Consider the following 15,682-nt stretch of genomic DNA (forward strand, 5'->3'; position numbering starts at 1 on the left):
CAACAGACTGATTCAGACTCCATTTACCTGATTTGGGCTAAATGGTGCTTAAAACTCATGAAGATCAAATTGAGACCAATTATTGTGAACTATTTAAAATCAAACATTTATGAACATATATAGAGGTAACTTCAGTAACTAAGGTGAGTCTAAACAAACTGCTGAGGCCTCTTCAACTGAATATGAATAAATAAAAAAAACAGCATTTGATATTATCTAATTCACAAATAAATCAACAGGCATGGAGAAATGTTTCTGTTTGTTTAATATACAAAGTCAATTTAATCAATTTTTACAAAAAATTACACAGGCCATTCATCGTGTATCAATACGAGCCCTTCAATGGCATATATGTACTTTAACATTTGTAACATTCCCATTTGCCTAGAACTTTTCATATTCTTGCTTTTCAAATATTTATTGAATTCTTTCCTTGATGTTTAGAGTCTCTTCTTTAATAGCATTCTACGCCCAGTAATATCTAACACACAAGCGTGTTGAATCCTTTGTGTTCTAGAAGACACTAGCACGACACAGTATTCAGGGCACAAATTATGTTTCAATCCAAATATTTATTAATGGGCATCTACCTCTGCTCATTTTAATAGTTTCCTGTGCAGTGAGTAATACAGCAACAAAGTAACAACCCAAACACGCCAAGTTGGTAGGACTGAACCTCGAGTAGCAAATTGTCAGTGGTTTGTCTCCTAGGTAGGAGAGAATGGGGAGCAGACAGGAGTGGGAGAAAGCATCTGAGAAGGAGGAAATAGAATGGAAGAAAAGGAGGAGGCAGGGGAAAAGAGGCATTGAGGGCACGAGAGAAGAGAAGGGGGAAGAGATGTGAGAAGGGAGAAAGGGGTTGACACCTGATGCCTTATTGTCTGATACTTTGCACATCTCTAAAGCAAAAAGTCATAATCATCCAGAAACCTCTGAGATAATACTCAGTGAAGATAAACACACATTCCAGAGTTAAATATTTTTGTGGATCTGTGAACGGAATGGTGTTGTTTCTGGTGACCTACAGATCTGCTTATGCAGATGGAAAACTGCCTGTCTTAGTTTCGGCAACTTTATATTTTCTCTTGAGTCAATTGGTTCCACTTGCAAGAAGGTCATTTAAAAAAAAAGTATGTTCAGTGCTTGTGCGTATACTTGCAATAGCCAAAAATAATTGCCCATTCCTAGTTGCCTTGAGAAGGTGGTAGTGAGCTGCCTTTTTCAATCACTTCAGTCTACGTGGCAGAGAGAGACACCGACATGCATCAGGGAGGGAGTTGCATGTTTTTGACACAGATAGTGAAGGAACAATGATAGTGTGACAAGGCAGGATAGAGTGTGGCTTGGAGGGGATCTTGCAGATGGTGCTCTTCTGCTCCTGTCCTTCAAGGTGGTTGAAATCTGTGTTTTGAAAAGCCTGTTAGTTAAGTTGAGGCTGTTGGAACAGTGTCTGCTTGGATTTAGCAAAAAAAAACTTGGCTTCAGGACAGCGGGAGCGCTTACTTTTCAGACTAGAGGATGGTGGTCAGTGCTGGCCTTCTACTTCTAGACATTGCAGGTTTGGAATGCACTGTCAAAGGAGCATTCACTGTCAAAGGAACATTCAGAGATAGCAAGAACTGCGGATGCTGGAGTCAGAGACAACACAGTGTGGAACTGGAGGAGCACAGCAGGCCAGGCAGCATCAGAAGAGCAGGAAAGTTGATGCTTCGAGTCGGGACCCTCCTTTAGGGGAAATGAGGTAAGGAGTGAGAGGGTTATGGGAGTATTGAGGTAATTGGATATTGGGATAAGAGGGAAGTATAGTGAAGTAGGTTAAGGGGGTATTAGATTAACTTAGATTAGATAGGGTAAACAGAGTGCCAAACATGGGGTATAAGGCTACTGGGGGAAAGGGATGTGAAATGGAGTATGGAGCAGGGGGCATTGGGGTTGGGGAGGTGGCATACGGGGTAGGAAGTATGGGGGAATGGGGTATAAAAGTGTACATGCAGGGCTAGGAACTGCTCTCTAGATACCATAGTTTTGAAAAACACAAACTAGTCAAACAATTACTGCATTGAAAAATGAAGGCTTTGACTTTACAAGAACATACACATCTACGCTTGACACATTGATTTTTGAACAGTTAACACAGTATGTAAGCTGCGAGTCAGGTTTGATAGACCACTGCTGTAAGCATAATTTTTTTAAAAAAATAGCGTTGCATATTTTTGGGATCCAGGTTTTACTCTTCATTATTTTAGTTCATGTCAGCCATGACTCCGTGGGTAGATCCAAAGACTTCACAGAAGCCACATTAGTCAAGATTTGAACCACAGGGAGGAGATATTAAGACAAACCTCAGAGACAGGGTCTAAAGAAAATCTTCAAAAGCAGTGAGACGTTGAGAATTTTAGTGAGGGATTTCCAGAGCTCAGAGTCTCGGGAACTGAAAGTGTGAACATTGATTGTGGAGCCACTGAAATTAGAGATGTGCTAAAATGGAGGGACTCAGAGACTGCAGAGGGGTGTGGAGTTGGAGCTGACTTCAGAGATGGATAGAGGTGAGATCATGAGGTCTTTGGAAAAGATCAATGAAATGTAAAGTTGATAAATAGGCATTACTAACTATTTATCTTTCTCCTTTTTTGTGTAGGATTTCATAAATGGAATGTAATGGAACTCTGCATTCTTATCTAAATCGTAAGCTGCCAGCAATTTATCAACCTCAGCAGGCAGCAGATTCCACTTTAGACTCATAGACAGTGCCTGAATGTCTCTGAAAGGCACTTTCCCTGTACCATGTGGATCTTGTGCCTTAAGGACTGACTTCAGGTCATTCCAATGTTTGACGATGTCACGCCGCAGTTTCTTCTGGATGTGGGCAACTGGGTTTTTCTGCAAATCCTTTTCTATGTGAGATAGATCAGAATAAAGAATCAAACACAGAGAATACATTTCCAAATTTGGTGGTGAGATGAACTTATCTTAAAAACCTGAAATCAGTGTTTATTCTCAGGAAATACAGGGATGGTGTTCATTGGGGAAACAGTGCAGATAGATGCCATTCAGCCCATCACGTCTGCATTGATGTTCAAAAGCGGATCCTCTTCCCCTATTCCCAGCAAATATGAAATATCATTAAAAATCTAAAGACTGCCGATGGAGTGCATTAGCAGCAGAGACATGAGGAAGGAGCAGTGAGCAAGTTCTGAGGGTGGGAGAGGAGAGTGCTGGGGGTGGGGAAGGTGTGGGGTGATGCTGAGATTGGGGGTGAGGTGGTGCAGTGGGCAGAGGTGTGGGCTGGGCCTGAGCTGGGGAAGGTTTGGGTTGATGTTGGGAGGAGAGGTGGGTAGGTGTGGCTGGGGCAGAGGTTGGGGGCTGGGTTTGGGTGGTGTGGGGTGGGGAAAGTTTGGGGCAGTGCTGGGAGTGGGGGTGAGGAGATGTGGTGGGGGGGAGGCATAGGCTGGGTACTGGGGTGTCGTGGAACGATGCTGGGAGTAGGGGTGGGTAGGTGTTGCTGGGCTTAGCTCTAGGCTGGGTCTGGGTAGTGAGGGCAGGAGTAGGAAAGTGAGAGCTGCTGCTGGGGTTTGATGATCCCTGATCGAGATGAAGCCAGTTGGCTGTTGGAATCTCTGGGGTCCCACTGCCATTCCCACCGCATTCCAGGGCCAAACCTCCCTCATTCTCAACTATTCTTCGGTCACCAATTATACCAGCCTAATGAAAGGTTCTTTCAGTTTCTCTCTCTCTGCATACGCTCTCATGATTTGCTGAGTATTTCTGCTGCATTTTCTGTTTCTATTTAATTTCTTCTCAAGTCCTACTTTTTGTTACTAAGCTCATTTCATTATCTCATCACCATTCAGTCATTTAATCATATTTGTCTCCCACTTCATCAGTCACCTCCCCTCGCTCTTCTCTACTTACTCCAAATCTGTTCCATTCCAGTTCTGATGAAAGATCATTGACCTGAAACAGTCATCCTGTTTTTCTCTCCACTGATGCTGCCAGACCTGTTAGTATTTCCCACTCTTCCTGTTTCTATTTCAGCTCTGGATAAGAGTGACTCTATGGCTTACAAAAATGCTGACGAACGTGGTGTTTGGGCAGAAGGAAGCTCCTGGAACCCTTTGTCCAAATGCTGCAGTTCTAGGGGCTAGTATCCAACCCAGCTTATGTTATTGCTTCTGAAGTGAATGCAATCTTAAACCATCTCAGCAAGAAGGTCTCACAATTTTCATTTCATAACAGTGGCTAATCTTTCTTGGGATACAAAACTTGCCCTGAGAGGAGAGAATGAATTGAATAGGCCTATATTCTCTGGTGTTTGGAAGAATGAGATGGGATGCCATTGAAATCTATCAAATTCTTTGAGAACTGAGCACAGTTGATGCAGAGAGGATGTGTCCTTTGGCTGAACAATGTACAATCAGAGGTTCTAGGATACAGGGTTAGCGATTAAAGGCTGGGATGAGGAGGAACTTATTTCTACACTCTGAGGATTGTGAAGTGTTGGAATTTTCTACTGGTGGTGCAGTGAATGCTCAGGCATTGGCTACATCTGAGACAGATAGCGACAGATTTTTGGATATCAGGAGAATCATGAGCCTTTTAAATGTAGTAGTTGTACTCACCTCCACCACTCCTGCCATACATGGATTATCCTCTGCATTTCAGGTCCTTTTTAAAATCTTTCCTCTCTTCACCTTAAACCTATGTCCTCTAATTTTGGACTCCCCTACCCTGGGGAAAAGACCCTGGCTATTCACTGTATCCATGACCCTCATGACCTTATAAACCTCTATAAGGTCACCCTTCAGCCTCTTACGCTGCGGGGAATAAAAGCCCCAGTCTATTCAGCCTCTCCCTCCAGCCCAAACCGTCCAACCCTGACAACATCCTTGTAAATCTTTTCTGCGCCCTTTCAAGTTCACAACATTTTTCCCAGAGCAAGGAGATCGGAATTGAATGCAGTATTCCAAAAGTGGCTTCACCAATATCCAGTCCAGCTGCAACATGACATCCCAACTACTGCAGCCAATGTCTGACCAATGAAGGCAAATGTGCCAAAAGCCGCCTTCATCACCCTGTCTGCCGATGACTCTACTTTCAAGGAACTGTGCACCTGTACCCCTAGGTCTTGTTGCAGCTACACTCCCCAGGGCCCGACCAGTAAGTGTACAAGTCCTACCCTGGGTTGCCTTACCAAAGCGCAACACCTCATATTTATTTAAGTTTAACTCCATGTGCCACTCCTTGGCCCATTGGTCCATATGATCAAGGTCCCTTTGTACTCTGAGATATTCTTCTTCTCTGTCTGCTACGCCACTTATTTCAGTATCATCTGCAAACTTACTAACCGTGCCTCCTGTATTCACATCTTTATCATTTACATAAATGACAAAAAGTAGTGGACCCAGCACTGATACTTGCGGCACACTGCCGGTCACAGGCCTCCAGCCTGAAAAGTAACCCCCGCTCCCCGCCCCAACCGTTCTTTGTCTCTTACTTTCAAATTTTGTATCCCATTGGCTAGCTCCCTCTGGACCCTGTGATCTAGCCTTACTAACCAGTCTACCTGCAAAACCTTCTCAAATGCTTTACTGAACTCCATATGGACAACGTCTACTACTCTGCTTTCATCAATCTTCTTTGTCACCTCTTCAAAAAACTCAGCCAAGTTAATGAGACATGATTTCCCATGCACAAACCCAGACTGACTACCCCTAATAAGTCCTTGCTTTTCCAAATGCCTGTAATTCTTGTCCCTCAGGATTCCCTCCAACAACTTGGTGATGTAAGGTTCACTGGCCCATGGTTCCTTGGCTTTTCCTTTACAGCCTTTCTTAAATAATGGCACCACATTAGCCAACTTCCAATCTTCCTGCACTTCACCCGTGTCAATTGATGATACAAGTATTTCATCAAAGGGCTGAGCAATCTCTTCCCATATGAATAGAAAGGGTTTAGCAGGATATGGAATTAGGTCAAGATTGGAAAGTCTCGTCAGCATGGATGAGTTGGACCGAAGAGTCTATTTCTATGCTGTACAACTGTGTATAACAGGGTCGCAATGGGAAAATGGAGCTGAAGTAGATATCCAGCTATGGTATCAATGGTGGAGCAAACATGAGGGACTGAATGGCTTTCTCGAGCTCCTAATTCCTGTCTTTCATCTAAATTACTAGAAAGGCATAAAAGTTTCACTAACCTGTGTCCTTCATCTTTTTCATTCTGCTGAAATACCGAAGGAATTTTCTCAATGATATAGCTTCTGCTGGGTAACTGATTGGCAAACTATACCACAGCTTTTCAAGTTCCATGGGGAGAAGGATTATTTTCATTCTAAAGAAAAGGTTCCAATCAACAGTAGCAACACAATGATGTATAATGGACACAGTGTGAGACAGTACAATATTGGTTTTGTGCAGAATTCCCTTTTTAAACCTTGCTGCCACTCCCTCTTCCTTTAAGATGCTCCTTCAAATGCTCCTCTCTCCTGCCCTCAGTGTAACAATTTTACAGGATCCTTTGGCTTTGAACCTCTAGTTCCTAATGCTCTCCACCATGAGATTGGTGGGGGGACGGTAGTCCAAACTTCATTTCTGGCTCTGCTTTCACTAAGTGATCAAGTTTGGTCACTGCAATTGAGCAATAACTTCATTATTGTTGTATAAGGATAGTAGTGAGATGAAGGAGATGCACCTTGGTCTTTCTCACTTGGAAGTTTGCCCAGTCTGTACCCTCCATGTGACTCCAGCTGCATAATAATGTGGTTGACACCTAACTGCCTCTTAAAACTATGCAGTTTTATCGAACACACATAAGGAGAGAGCCTGCCACCCTTTTCACAAGGTAGTAAGCATGCAGCCTTGCCAGCAATACTTACACCCTGACAATGAATAGTTTTAAAGAACAATTCCAACATGTTTAGAAACAAGGGATAGATACAGTCTAGGAGAATAGTTGAAAGGAAAGAAGAAAATTTAGGAGGATCTTTGGAAGGAGGTGAAATTGGGGTGAGATGCAAACTGAATATAATAGCTTCAGTCTTGCCTATGTTCAACCAGAGGCTGGTCTGTGAGGCAACAGAGTGACTAGAAGATTGAGAGATGGGAGAATTGGTAAAGTTTGAGGCTCTGATACAGATCGTGATGCTGATCCCATGTCACATTCTCATTAGAAAGCAGTTAATGCATTTTATGGCTCAGTTTTAGCTAATAGCAGTTTATACCTCTATCAATAATGACATTTTCCATTGTTGTACATTTTCCATCTGACAGCTATGCAGAGATGACTCTAGTTTCTTTGTGTAACGTTTTATTTACAGTGCTTTAAATAGCTAATCCATATTTCAGCTCTCCGCTTCTAACTACTTATACAGTTTGTTGACTTTTCTTTGAGTCCATTAGATACAGTGAACATCAATCCTTAAGAAGACTTGTACTATGAAACCTGAGCAGTGTGAATTGAATTAGATATGGCTGTCAGCAGATCTGGAAGTATTTGTGGTGAGAGAGCTCTGTTTCTGTCTCCACTGAAGCTGCCAGACCTGCAAAGCTTCTGCAGTACTTTGTTTTTTTTTGAATTTCAGATTATCAACATGAACAGTATATTGCTTTTATTAGACGTCTCCTCACCAAACACCACCACGTAAATAAATTCCAAACATGCATGCCTTACATTCTCAACAGTAACTGCGAGGAATAGAAGAGACCTAGTATTGTATTTCAGTAGTGTTACCTCAGCAGTATGTTATCCAGCTTCTCCTTATCTGCTCCACACTCATCATTGATGCAGACACTTATGAAAGTCTGACAAAAGGAGCGGAATTTTCTTTCCAGGAGGCTCCAGATTAATGCTCGCAGCTACAACAGTCGGAACAGGGATACACCATCAGGAAGAGAGCAAACGTCCTCAGATTTATCTGGCTAGTACAGAGTCATAGAGCAGATCCTCTGGTCCAACTAGTTCACACTGCTCATGTGCCCAATCTAAACTAGACCCACCTGCCTGCATTTGGTCCATATCCCTCCAAACTCTTCCTGTTCATATAAGGTCCAAATGTCTTTTAAACTTGAGTGATCTCGTAATCATACTTGTAGACTTGGATCAACAGAATACATTTATGTAGTGACTTTAACATTATCCCAATGTGTTTTACCAACAGTGCTATCAAAAATCAACCCCAAGCCACATACAGGGCTACCTGGACTTGAAGCTTGCTTGTAGAAGTTTCAAAGGCATCTTCAAGGTGAAGGAAGAGGCAGATTGGCAAAGAGATTACAGGAGAGAATTCCAAGTTGAGGGCTTGTGAAGCTGTAGACTCGGCCATAATTTTTGCAGTGATTAAAATAGATGGAGGCGCAAGAAGCCAGAGATTTCAGAGGATTGAAAGAGATAACAGAGATAGGCTGGACTGGGAGGATCTGTCATTGGATTTGAAAACATGAAAAAGTATTTTAAAGTTGAGGCAATATTTGACTGTGAACTGACACACATGACAAAAGAATGAAAGCATTGTTGAATAGAATTTACGTGGGTGTTGTGTTTTCAGTGAGGGATAAACAGTGGAAAGCTAGACAGGATAACTACCTGGAGCCATGCAATCTATTGAGAGAGGCCAAGAACCAGCCCTGGAGCAGGAGATAAAACAAAGTTTAGATCACAATCCAAGGATGTGGGGATGGGAAGTTTAGAACGGCCAGAGTTCTGAGTGCTTATGGAACGTACCAGGAAAACAAAATGAAAATGACCTTTTCAGCCCGCACACTGTTGAACAATGTTTGTTGATCCCTGTGAGACCTGGAACGTGTGCATTGTCCGAGACTAAAACACCTCTGGCCATGTGAAATACATCATCAAAACCCAGCTTTGACTGGGTGTCAATTTGTCATCGACTTGCGAGGGGGTCCTAGGATCTGTTCTTAAACACGTCTGTTAAAATAGCCAACGGAACAGTGCATCGACAGGAAGACGAGATGGATCATTCACGTGGCACATCTGGTTGATGGCTTTGCAAAAGCTTCAGACTTGTCTTTAGCACTGAGGTGATGGGCTCCCCAATCATTGAGGATATAAATATTTGTGGAAACTCCTCCCCCTCCCCCAAGTTGTTTAAGTATCACCACCATTTCAGACTGCATATGGCTGGACTGCAGAGCATGGATCTGATTTGCTGGTTGTGGAATTGCTGAGATTTTTCTATTAGTTATTGCTTATGCTGTGTTGTAGCTTCATAGGTTGTTAGCTCGATCTAAGGCCAGCCCGATGCTGCTCCCGACATGCCCCCTGCACTCCTCATGAAACCAGGGTTGATCCTTGGGTTTGATAACACAGATGCAGTGGGGTTATTCTGAAACGTCAGCTTTTGTGCTTCTGAGATGCTGCTTGGCCTGCTGTGTTCATCCAGCTTCACACTTTATTATCTTACAGTGGGGTTATGTTGTGCCATGGGGTTGCACATTGTATTTGAGTACAGTTCTTGTGCTGCTACAGCCCACAGCTGCAGATGGATGCCCAGCCTTGAATTGCTAAATCTGTTTGAAGCCTGTCTTATTTAGCACAGTGATAAGCCACACAACTCATTGGGAGGTGCACTGTGGCTGGATAATAGATCCTCGATCTGACACGGTGGATTCTAAGGGGTGTCCCATTTAAATTGAAAATAAGGAGAAATCTTTCTTTCTCTCTGAGGGTTGTGGGCCGATGGAACTCCTCAGGGAGTAGTGGAGGTGGGGTTCTCTGAATATTTTTAAGGCAGAGGTAGACAAACTCTTGCCTAATGAGGGAATCAAAATGCTGATAAATGCAGGTGGGTGCTGGGGTCACAATCAAGTCTAGTTATGATCTTAATGAATAATGCAGCAGGTACAAGCAACCTTTTTAAAATTTATTTGTGGAATGTGGGCATCACTGACTGGCCTACTGCTAATTCATTACTAACTGAAATGCTTGTACATCCACATGCAATTCTTTTGCTGATAGTATTCCAACAGAGGGTACAGATAAGAGGGTTGGGGGTCCGATGGCAGTAAGTGCAATCAGTGGGAGATTTCCCTGCCTCTGTCTGACCTGATGTCCTAAAAATTCACATGTTCCACCATCAATGATGCAGACTCCCAGGGAGACTCCTTCCCTCCTGAACACCACCGTGCCTCACCCCCCCCGCCAACGGCCGACGCCGACGGAACCCCACCCACAGCCGATGCCGACGGAACCCCGCCCACGGCCGACGCCCTCATCGCTCCACCCACAACCTCCACAGCCAGCAACCCCAGAGAAGACAGTCACACTGAACCCTGTCGCATCTTCACCATTCCCCCAGACCTTCACCCGCTTCCAACACAAATCCTCCTCCTGGACACCACCCCCAGGCCTCCTACCCTCCCTCGACCTCTTCATCTCTAACTGCCGTCGAGACATTAACCGCCTCAACCTCTCCACCCCTCTCACCCACTCCAACCTCTCCCCCGCAGAACGGGCAGCCCTCCGCTCCCTCCGCTCCAACCCCAACCTCACCATCAAACCCGCAGACAAGGGTGGTGCAGTGGTAGTATGGCGCATTGACCTCTATATCGCCGAGGCCAAATGCCGACTCTCCGACACCACCTCCTACCGCTCGCTCGATCATGACCCCACACCCGAGCACCAAACCATCACCTCCAACACCATTCATGACCTCATCACCTCAGGGGACCTCCCACCCACAGCCTCCAACCTCATTGTTCCCCAACCCCGCACGGCCCGTTTCTATCTCCTTCCCAAAATCCACAAACCTGCCTGCCCTGGTCGACCCATCGTCTCAGCCTGTTCCTGCCCCACTGAACTCATCTCCACCTATCTGGACTCCATTTTCTCCCCTTTGGTCCAGGAACTCCCCACCTACGTCCGTGACACCACCCACGCCCTCCACCTCCTCCAGGACTTCCAATTCCCTGGCCCCCAACACCTCATTTTCACCATGGACGTCCAGTCCCCATAAACCTGCATTCCACATGCAGATGGCCTCAAGGCCCTCCGCTTCTTCCTGTCCCGCAGGCCCGGCCAGTCCCACTCCACCGACACCCTCATCCGCCTAGCCGAACTCGTCCTCACCCTCAACAACTTCTCTTTCGATTCCTCCCACTTCCTACAGACTAAGGGGGTGGCCATGGGCACCCGCATGGGCCCCAGCTATGCTTGCCTCTTTGTAGGATACGTGGAACAGTCCCTCTTCCGCACCTACACAGGCCCCAAACCCCACCTCTTCCTCCGTTACATTGATGACTGTATCGGCACCGCCTCTTGCTCCCCAGAGGAGCTCGAACAGTTCATCCACTTCACCAACACCTTCCACCCCAACCTTCAGTTCACCTGGGCCATCTCCAGCACATCCCTCACCTTCCTGGATCTCTCAGTCTCCATCTCAGGCAACCAGCTTGTAACTGATGTCCATTTCAAGCCCACCGACTCCCACAGCTACCTAGAATACACCTCCTCCCACCCACCCTCCTGCAAAAATTCCATCCCCTATTCCCAATTCCTCCGCCTCCGCTGCATCTGCTCCCACGATGAGGCATTCCATTCCCACACATCCCAGATGTCCAAGTTCTTCAAGGACCGCAACTTTCCCCCCACAGTGGTCGAGAACGCCCTTGACCGCGTCTCCCGCATTTCCCGCGACACATCCCTCACACCCCGCCCCCGCCACAACCGCCCAAAGAGGATCCCCCTCGTTCTCACACACCACCCCACCAATCTCCGGATACAACGCATCATCCTCCGACACTTCCGCCATTTACAATCCCACCCCACCACCCAAGACATTTTTCCATCCCCACCCCTGTCTGCTTTCCGGAGAGACCACTCTCTCCGTGACTCCCTTGTTCGCTCCACACTGCCCTCCAACCCCACCACACCCGGCACCTTCACCTGCAACCACAGAAAATGCTACACTTGCCCCCACACCTCCTCCCTCACCCCTATCCCAGGCCCCAAGATGACTTTCCACATTAAGCAGAGGTTCACCTGCACATCTGCCAATGTGGTATACTGCATCCAGTGTACCCGGTGTGACTTCCTCTACATTGGGGAAACCAAGCGGAGGTTTGGGGACCGCTTTGCAGAACACCTCCGCTCGGTTTGCAATAAACAACTGCACCTCCCAGTCGCAAACCATTTCCACTCCCCCTCCCATTCTTTAGATGACATGTCCATCATGAGCCTCCTGCAGTGCCACAATGATGCCACCCGAAGGTTGCAGGAACAGCAACTCATATTCCGCCTGGGAACCCTGCAGCCTAATGGTATCAATGTGGACTTCACCAGTTTCAAAATCTCCCCTTCCCCCACTGCATCCCAAAACCAGCCCAGCTCTTCCCCTCCACCCACTGCATCCCAAAACCAGTCCAACCTGTCTCTGCCTCCCTAACCTGTTCTTCCTCTCACCCATCCCTTCCTCCCACCCCAAGCCGCACCTCCATCTCCTACCTACTAACCTCATCCCACCTCCTTGACCTGTCCGTCTTCCCTGGACTGACCTATCCCCTCCCTACCTCCCCACCTATACTCTCCTCCCCACCTATCTTCTTTTCTCTCCATCTTCGGTCCGCCTCCCCCTCTCTCCCTATTTATTCCAGGACGCTCACCCCATCCCCCTCTCTGATGAAGGGTCTAGGCCTGAAATGTCAGCTTTTGTGCTCCTGAGATGCTGCTGGGCCTGCTGTGTTCATCCAGCCTCACATTTTATTATCTCACCTCTGGTGGGCCTGTTTTGCAAGTGGGAGAAGTGTGGGCGCTGTGTGTTACAACTCCATGAGAATGGTGATCGTTCCTTATGCCAGCTTATTGTTTGAGTAGCTGCATTTTATTAAGGGTAGAGAAGAACATTATAATTCTTTCAATTGCTGAGTGAACTGGGCCCCCTTATATTTTGGGACAATAAATTGAGGCATCAATGTGTTAATCTTCAACGAAAGTATCACAGCTCAACTGAAACAGTGCAAAATATTTTCAAACAAGTATGCAGAAATTATTTTGTGGAATTTGAGTATTTGATGAAACCATGGACTCGTGGAATGGAGCAACCTGTGGTGTGTCCCTTTTGTTGCCATCCCACTCATCCACAAAACTTGTGTGATGTTAAAATTTTAATTCCGCAATGTGTTGGGTTTATGAACTGATCCTATAACTGAGCCTGAAGGAATTCTTTACCTGAGAGAATAGTGAAACTGCAGAATTCTTTACCCCAAAGGATTGTAGCAGCTGAGTTATTTAGAATATTCAAGTTTAAGATATTGTTCGATGGTGAAAAGGCGAGAAAGCAGAGTTAGGATTATCAAATCAGACATAATCTCACTAAATGGCAGAACAGACTCGATGTGCCAAATGGCCTACTTCTGTCTGACATCTTATGGTTCTATGTTCTTTTTCACTCAGGGAGTGACAGCTATCACAAGAAATGTTTGAAGCAAAAATGTTCAATGCACTTAAGGCGAAACTTGACAAGCTCATGAGAGAGAAGGGAAGAGAGGGCTCTAATGATAGATTTAGATCCTGAAAGATGGGAGGAAGCTCAAGCAGACCATGAACACCAGCATGGACTGGTTGAGCTAAATAGCCCCCCTTTGTGCTGTAAATCCCATGCAACCTTTTGCAAAGAACAATTGGATTAGGAGAGAGAAAATAAAATGAGACAGAAAGAAATAATAAGCAAACAAGTAAAGAATAAAAAGTTTCTGAGGACAATTTACTACAGGAATAAGGATGCGAAATTTTATCAGTTCCCTTTCTGGGCTGGTGAGGTTAAACAGTGTTACAAGAATAGGAATTGTATCATTAAAAGGGTTCTTACGCTGTTAAATACTAGCCTTACCTATTCTGTGGTGAGTTTAACAGGTAATTATGTGTGAAGGTTAACAATGGAGCAGTAGAAATAAGTGCGTAACCTGTGGTTTATCTCAATTTACAATCTCCCAAGTTAATGACAGCAAATGTCTTTAACCTCACTATCACTTTACCAGCAAATTCTGAGACCAATTTAAAACTTGTGGAGATCAGTTTACCTCTGGAAGAGACCGTGGCTTCTGTGCATTGCTGTATCTTGCCCAGTCACTCCCGAATCTGTCCAAGTAACGGATTCTATCTATACGGAAGTTCTTATCATTCAAGAGAAGGGAACATTGGCTTACTTCCTGCTTCAGCTCCCCTGTACTGGGTCTACATTACAAAAAAGAAAATAACAAGAGTGAAGAGTCAATCTAGAGCTGGCTGTGTGAATCGGACCTCCTTATACAATCACAGAATTGATCCAGCTCAGATTGAGGCCATTTGGCCCAACTAATCCATTAAGTGGAATATTACATTGTGACCCTAAAGTGTTAATATTCAACAAAAGCTACACAGCACAACCCAAGCACTGCCAAAGTAATTTCAAAACAATTAATCAGAAAAGATATCGCATGTTCTTTCATTTATAGGCAGGAAATACAAGTCACAGATCTGTATTTATAACACTAGAAGGTGTAAGAGCAGAAGTAAGCTCCTTGGACCATTGGATCTGCTTCACCATTTGATGAGATGATAGGTCTGATGACCCTTAACTCCACCTTTCTGCCTTTTCTCTTTCACTCTTGATTCTCTTACTGATTAGTTTGGTTGCAAAAAGGTGGACATCACCCCAACATTCACTGATACCGTTCAAAATAGATCACAGAATCCTTACAGTGTGGAAACAGGCCCTTTGGCTCAACAAGTCCACACTGATCCTCAGTCATCTCACCCAGACCCATTCCCCTATAATGCACCTAACCTATACATCCCTGAACACTACGGACAATTCAGCATGTCAATCCACCTGGCCTGCACATCATTAGACTGTGGGAGAAAACCCACGTAAACACAGGGAGAATGTGCAAACTCCATACAGACAGTCACCGGAGGGTGGAATCGAACCCAGGTCCTTGATGCTGTGAGGCAGCAGTGCTAACCACTGAGCCACCATGCCACTCCTTTTCCTTTTCTTTTTTCTAATATCAGACTAAATATCAGACTTCCTGGTACCGCTGACAAATAGGAGTCTGAATAAGGAAAGATGTGGTGTTTACTTCACTCACAAACTGTTCACATCTCGGATATTTGACTCACCGGTTTTGAAATAGGCTGAGGAACTTTGAATAGGATACCAGCTTGTTTTCTGTGTCACCGATTTTCACCGCTATGCTATTAAGTTGATTTGCTGAGAGCTGGATCTGAAAATTCTTCTCAATGATTTCCTTAAATGCTTGAATATTAACTGTCTCTTGTGTGCAAACCTCGGCTTTTCTATAGAGTCAAAAAGTTAGACTAATTAACATATATCAAAGCATATAAGGTGAGATGCACACCCAAGTAGATGATGTTGCTATGGGATCCCTGCTCTAGTGAGCATCTTCGTTGGTTATCATGAGAAGTGTGTCTTTGATGGAATGACCACTAACCTCCAAACACTTACATATGTCCGAAATGTAGGTGACACATTTGCAATATTAGAATCTGCAGCCGCAGCAAAGAATTTCTTTGTACGGCCGAATAAATTCCATCCTGCGCTCAAAACTACCATCGAAATGAAGCAATCAAATAGGCTCATTCTTCAATGTGAAACAAAAACAGAAACTGCCGGAAAATCTCAGCAGGTCTGGCAGCATCTGTGCAGAGAAATCAGAGTTAAAGTTTCAGG

General features: G+C 45.0%; 1 protein-coding gene across 3 annotated transcripts in view; it reads right to left on the minus strand.

The window, feature by feature from the left end:
• Nucleotides 1–315: 315 nt before the first annotated feature.
• Nucleotides 316–15,682, minus strand: part of LOC125460992 (uncharacterized) — a 96,631-nt gene continuing 81,264 nt past the window's right edge. For 2 of the 3 annotated variants that reach the window (XM_048549246.2, XM_048549247.2), the window contains 5 exons: nt 15,112–15,288; nt 14,031–14,184; nt 7,729–7,853; nt 6,197–6,330; nt 316–2,894 (listed from right to left, as the gene is read on the minus strand). In XM_048549246.2, the coding sequence (XP_048405203.2) occupies nt 2,611–2,894; nt 6,197–6,330; nt 7,729–7,853; nt 14,031–14,184; nt 15,112–15,288 (874 nt within the window). In that variant the 3' untranslated portion in view covers nt 316–2,610. Of the gene's footprint in view, nt 2,895–6,196; nt 6,331–7,728; nt 7,854–14,030; nt 14,185–15,111; nt 15,289–15,682 lie in introns of those variants that run through there. The other variant, XM_048549248.2, reaches the window with a different exon arrangement.

This window comes from Stegostoma tigrinum, chromosome 18 (genome assembly GCF_030684315.1).
Source record: "Stegostoma tigrinum isolate sSteTig4 chromosome 18, sSteTig4.hap1, whole genome shotgun sequence".
NCBI lineage: Eukaryota > Metazoa > Chordata > Chondrichthyes > Orectolobiformes > Stegostomatidae > Stegostoma > Stegostoma tigrinum.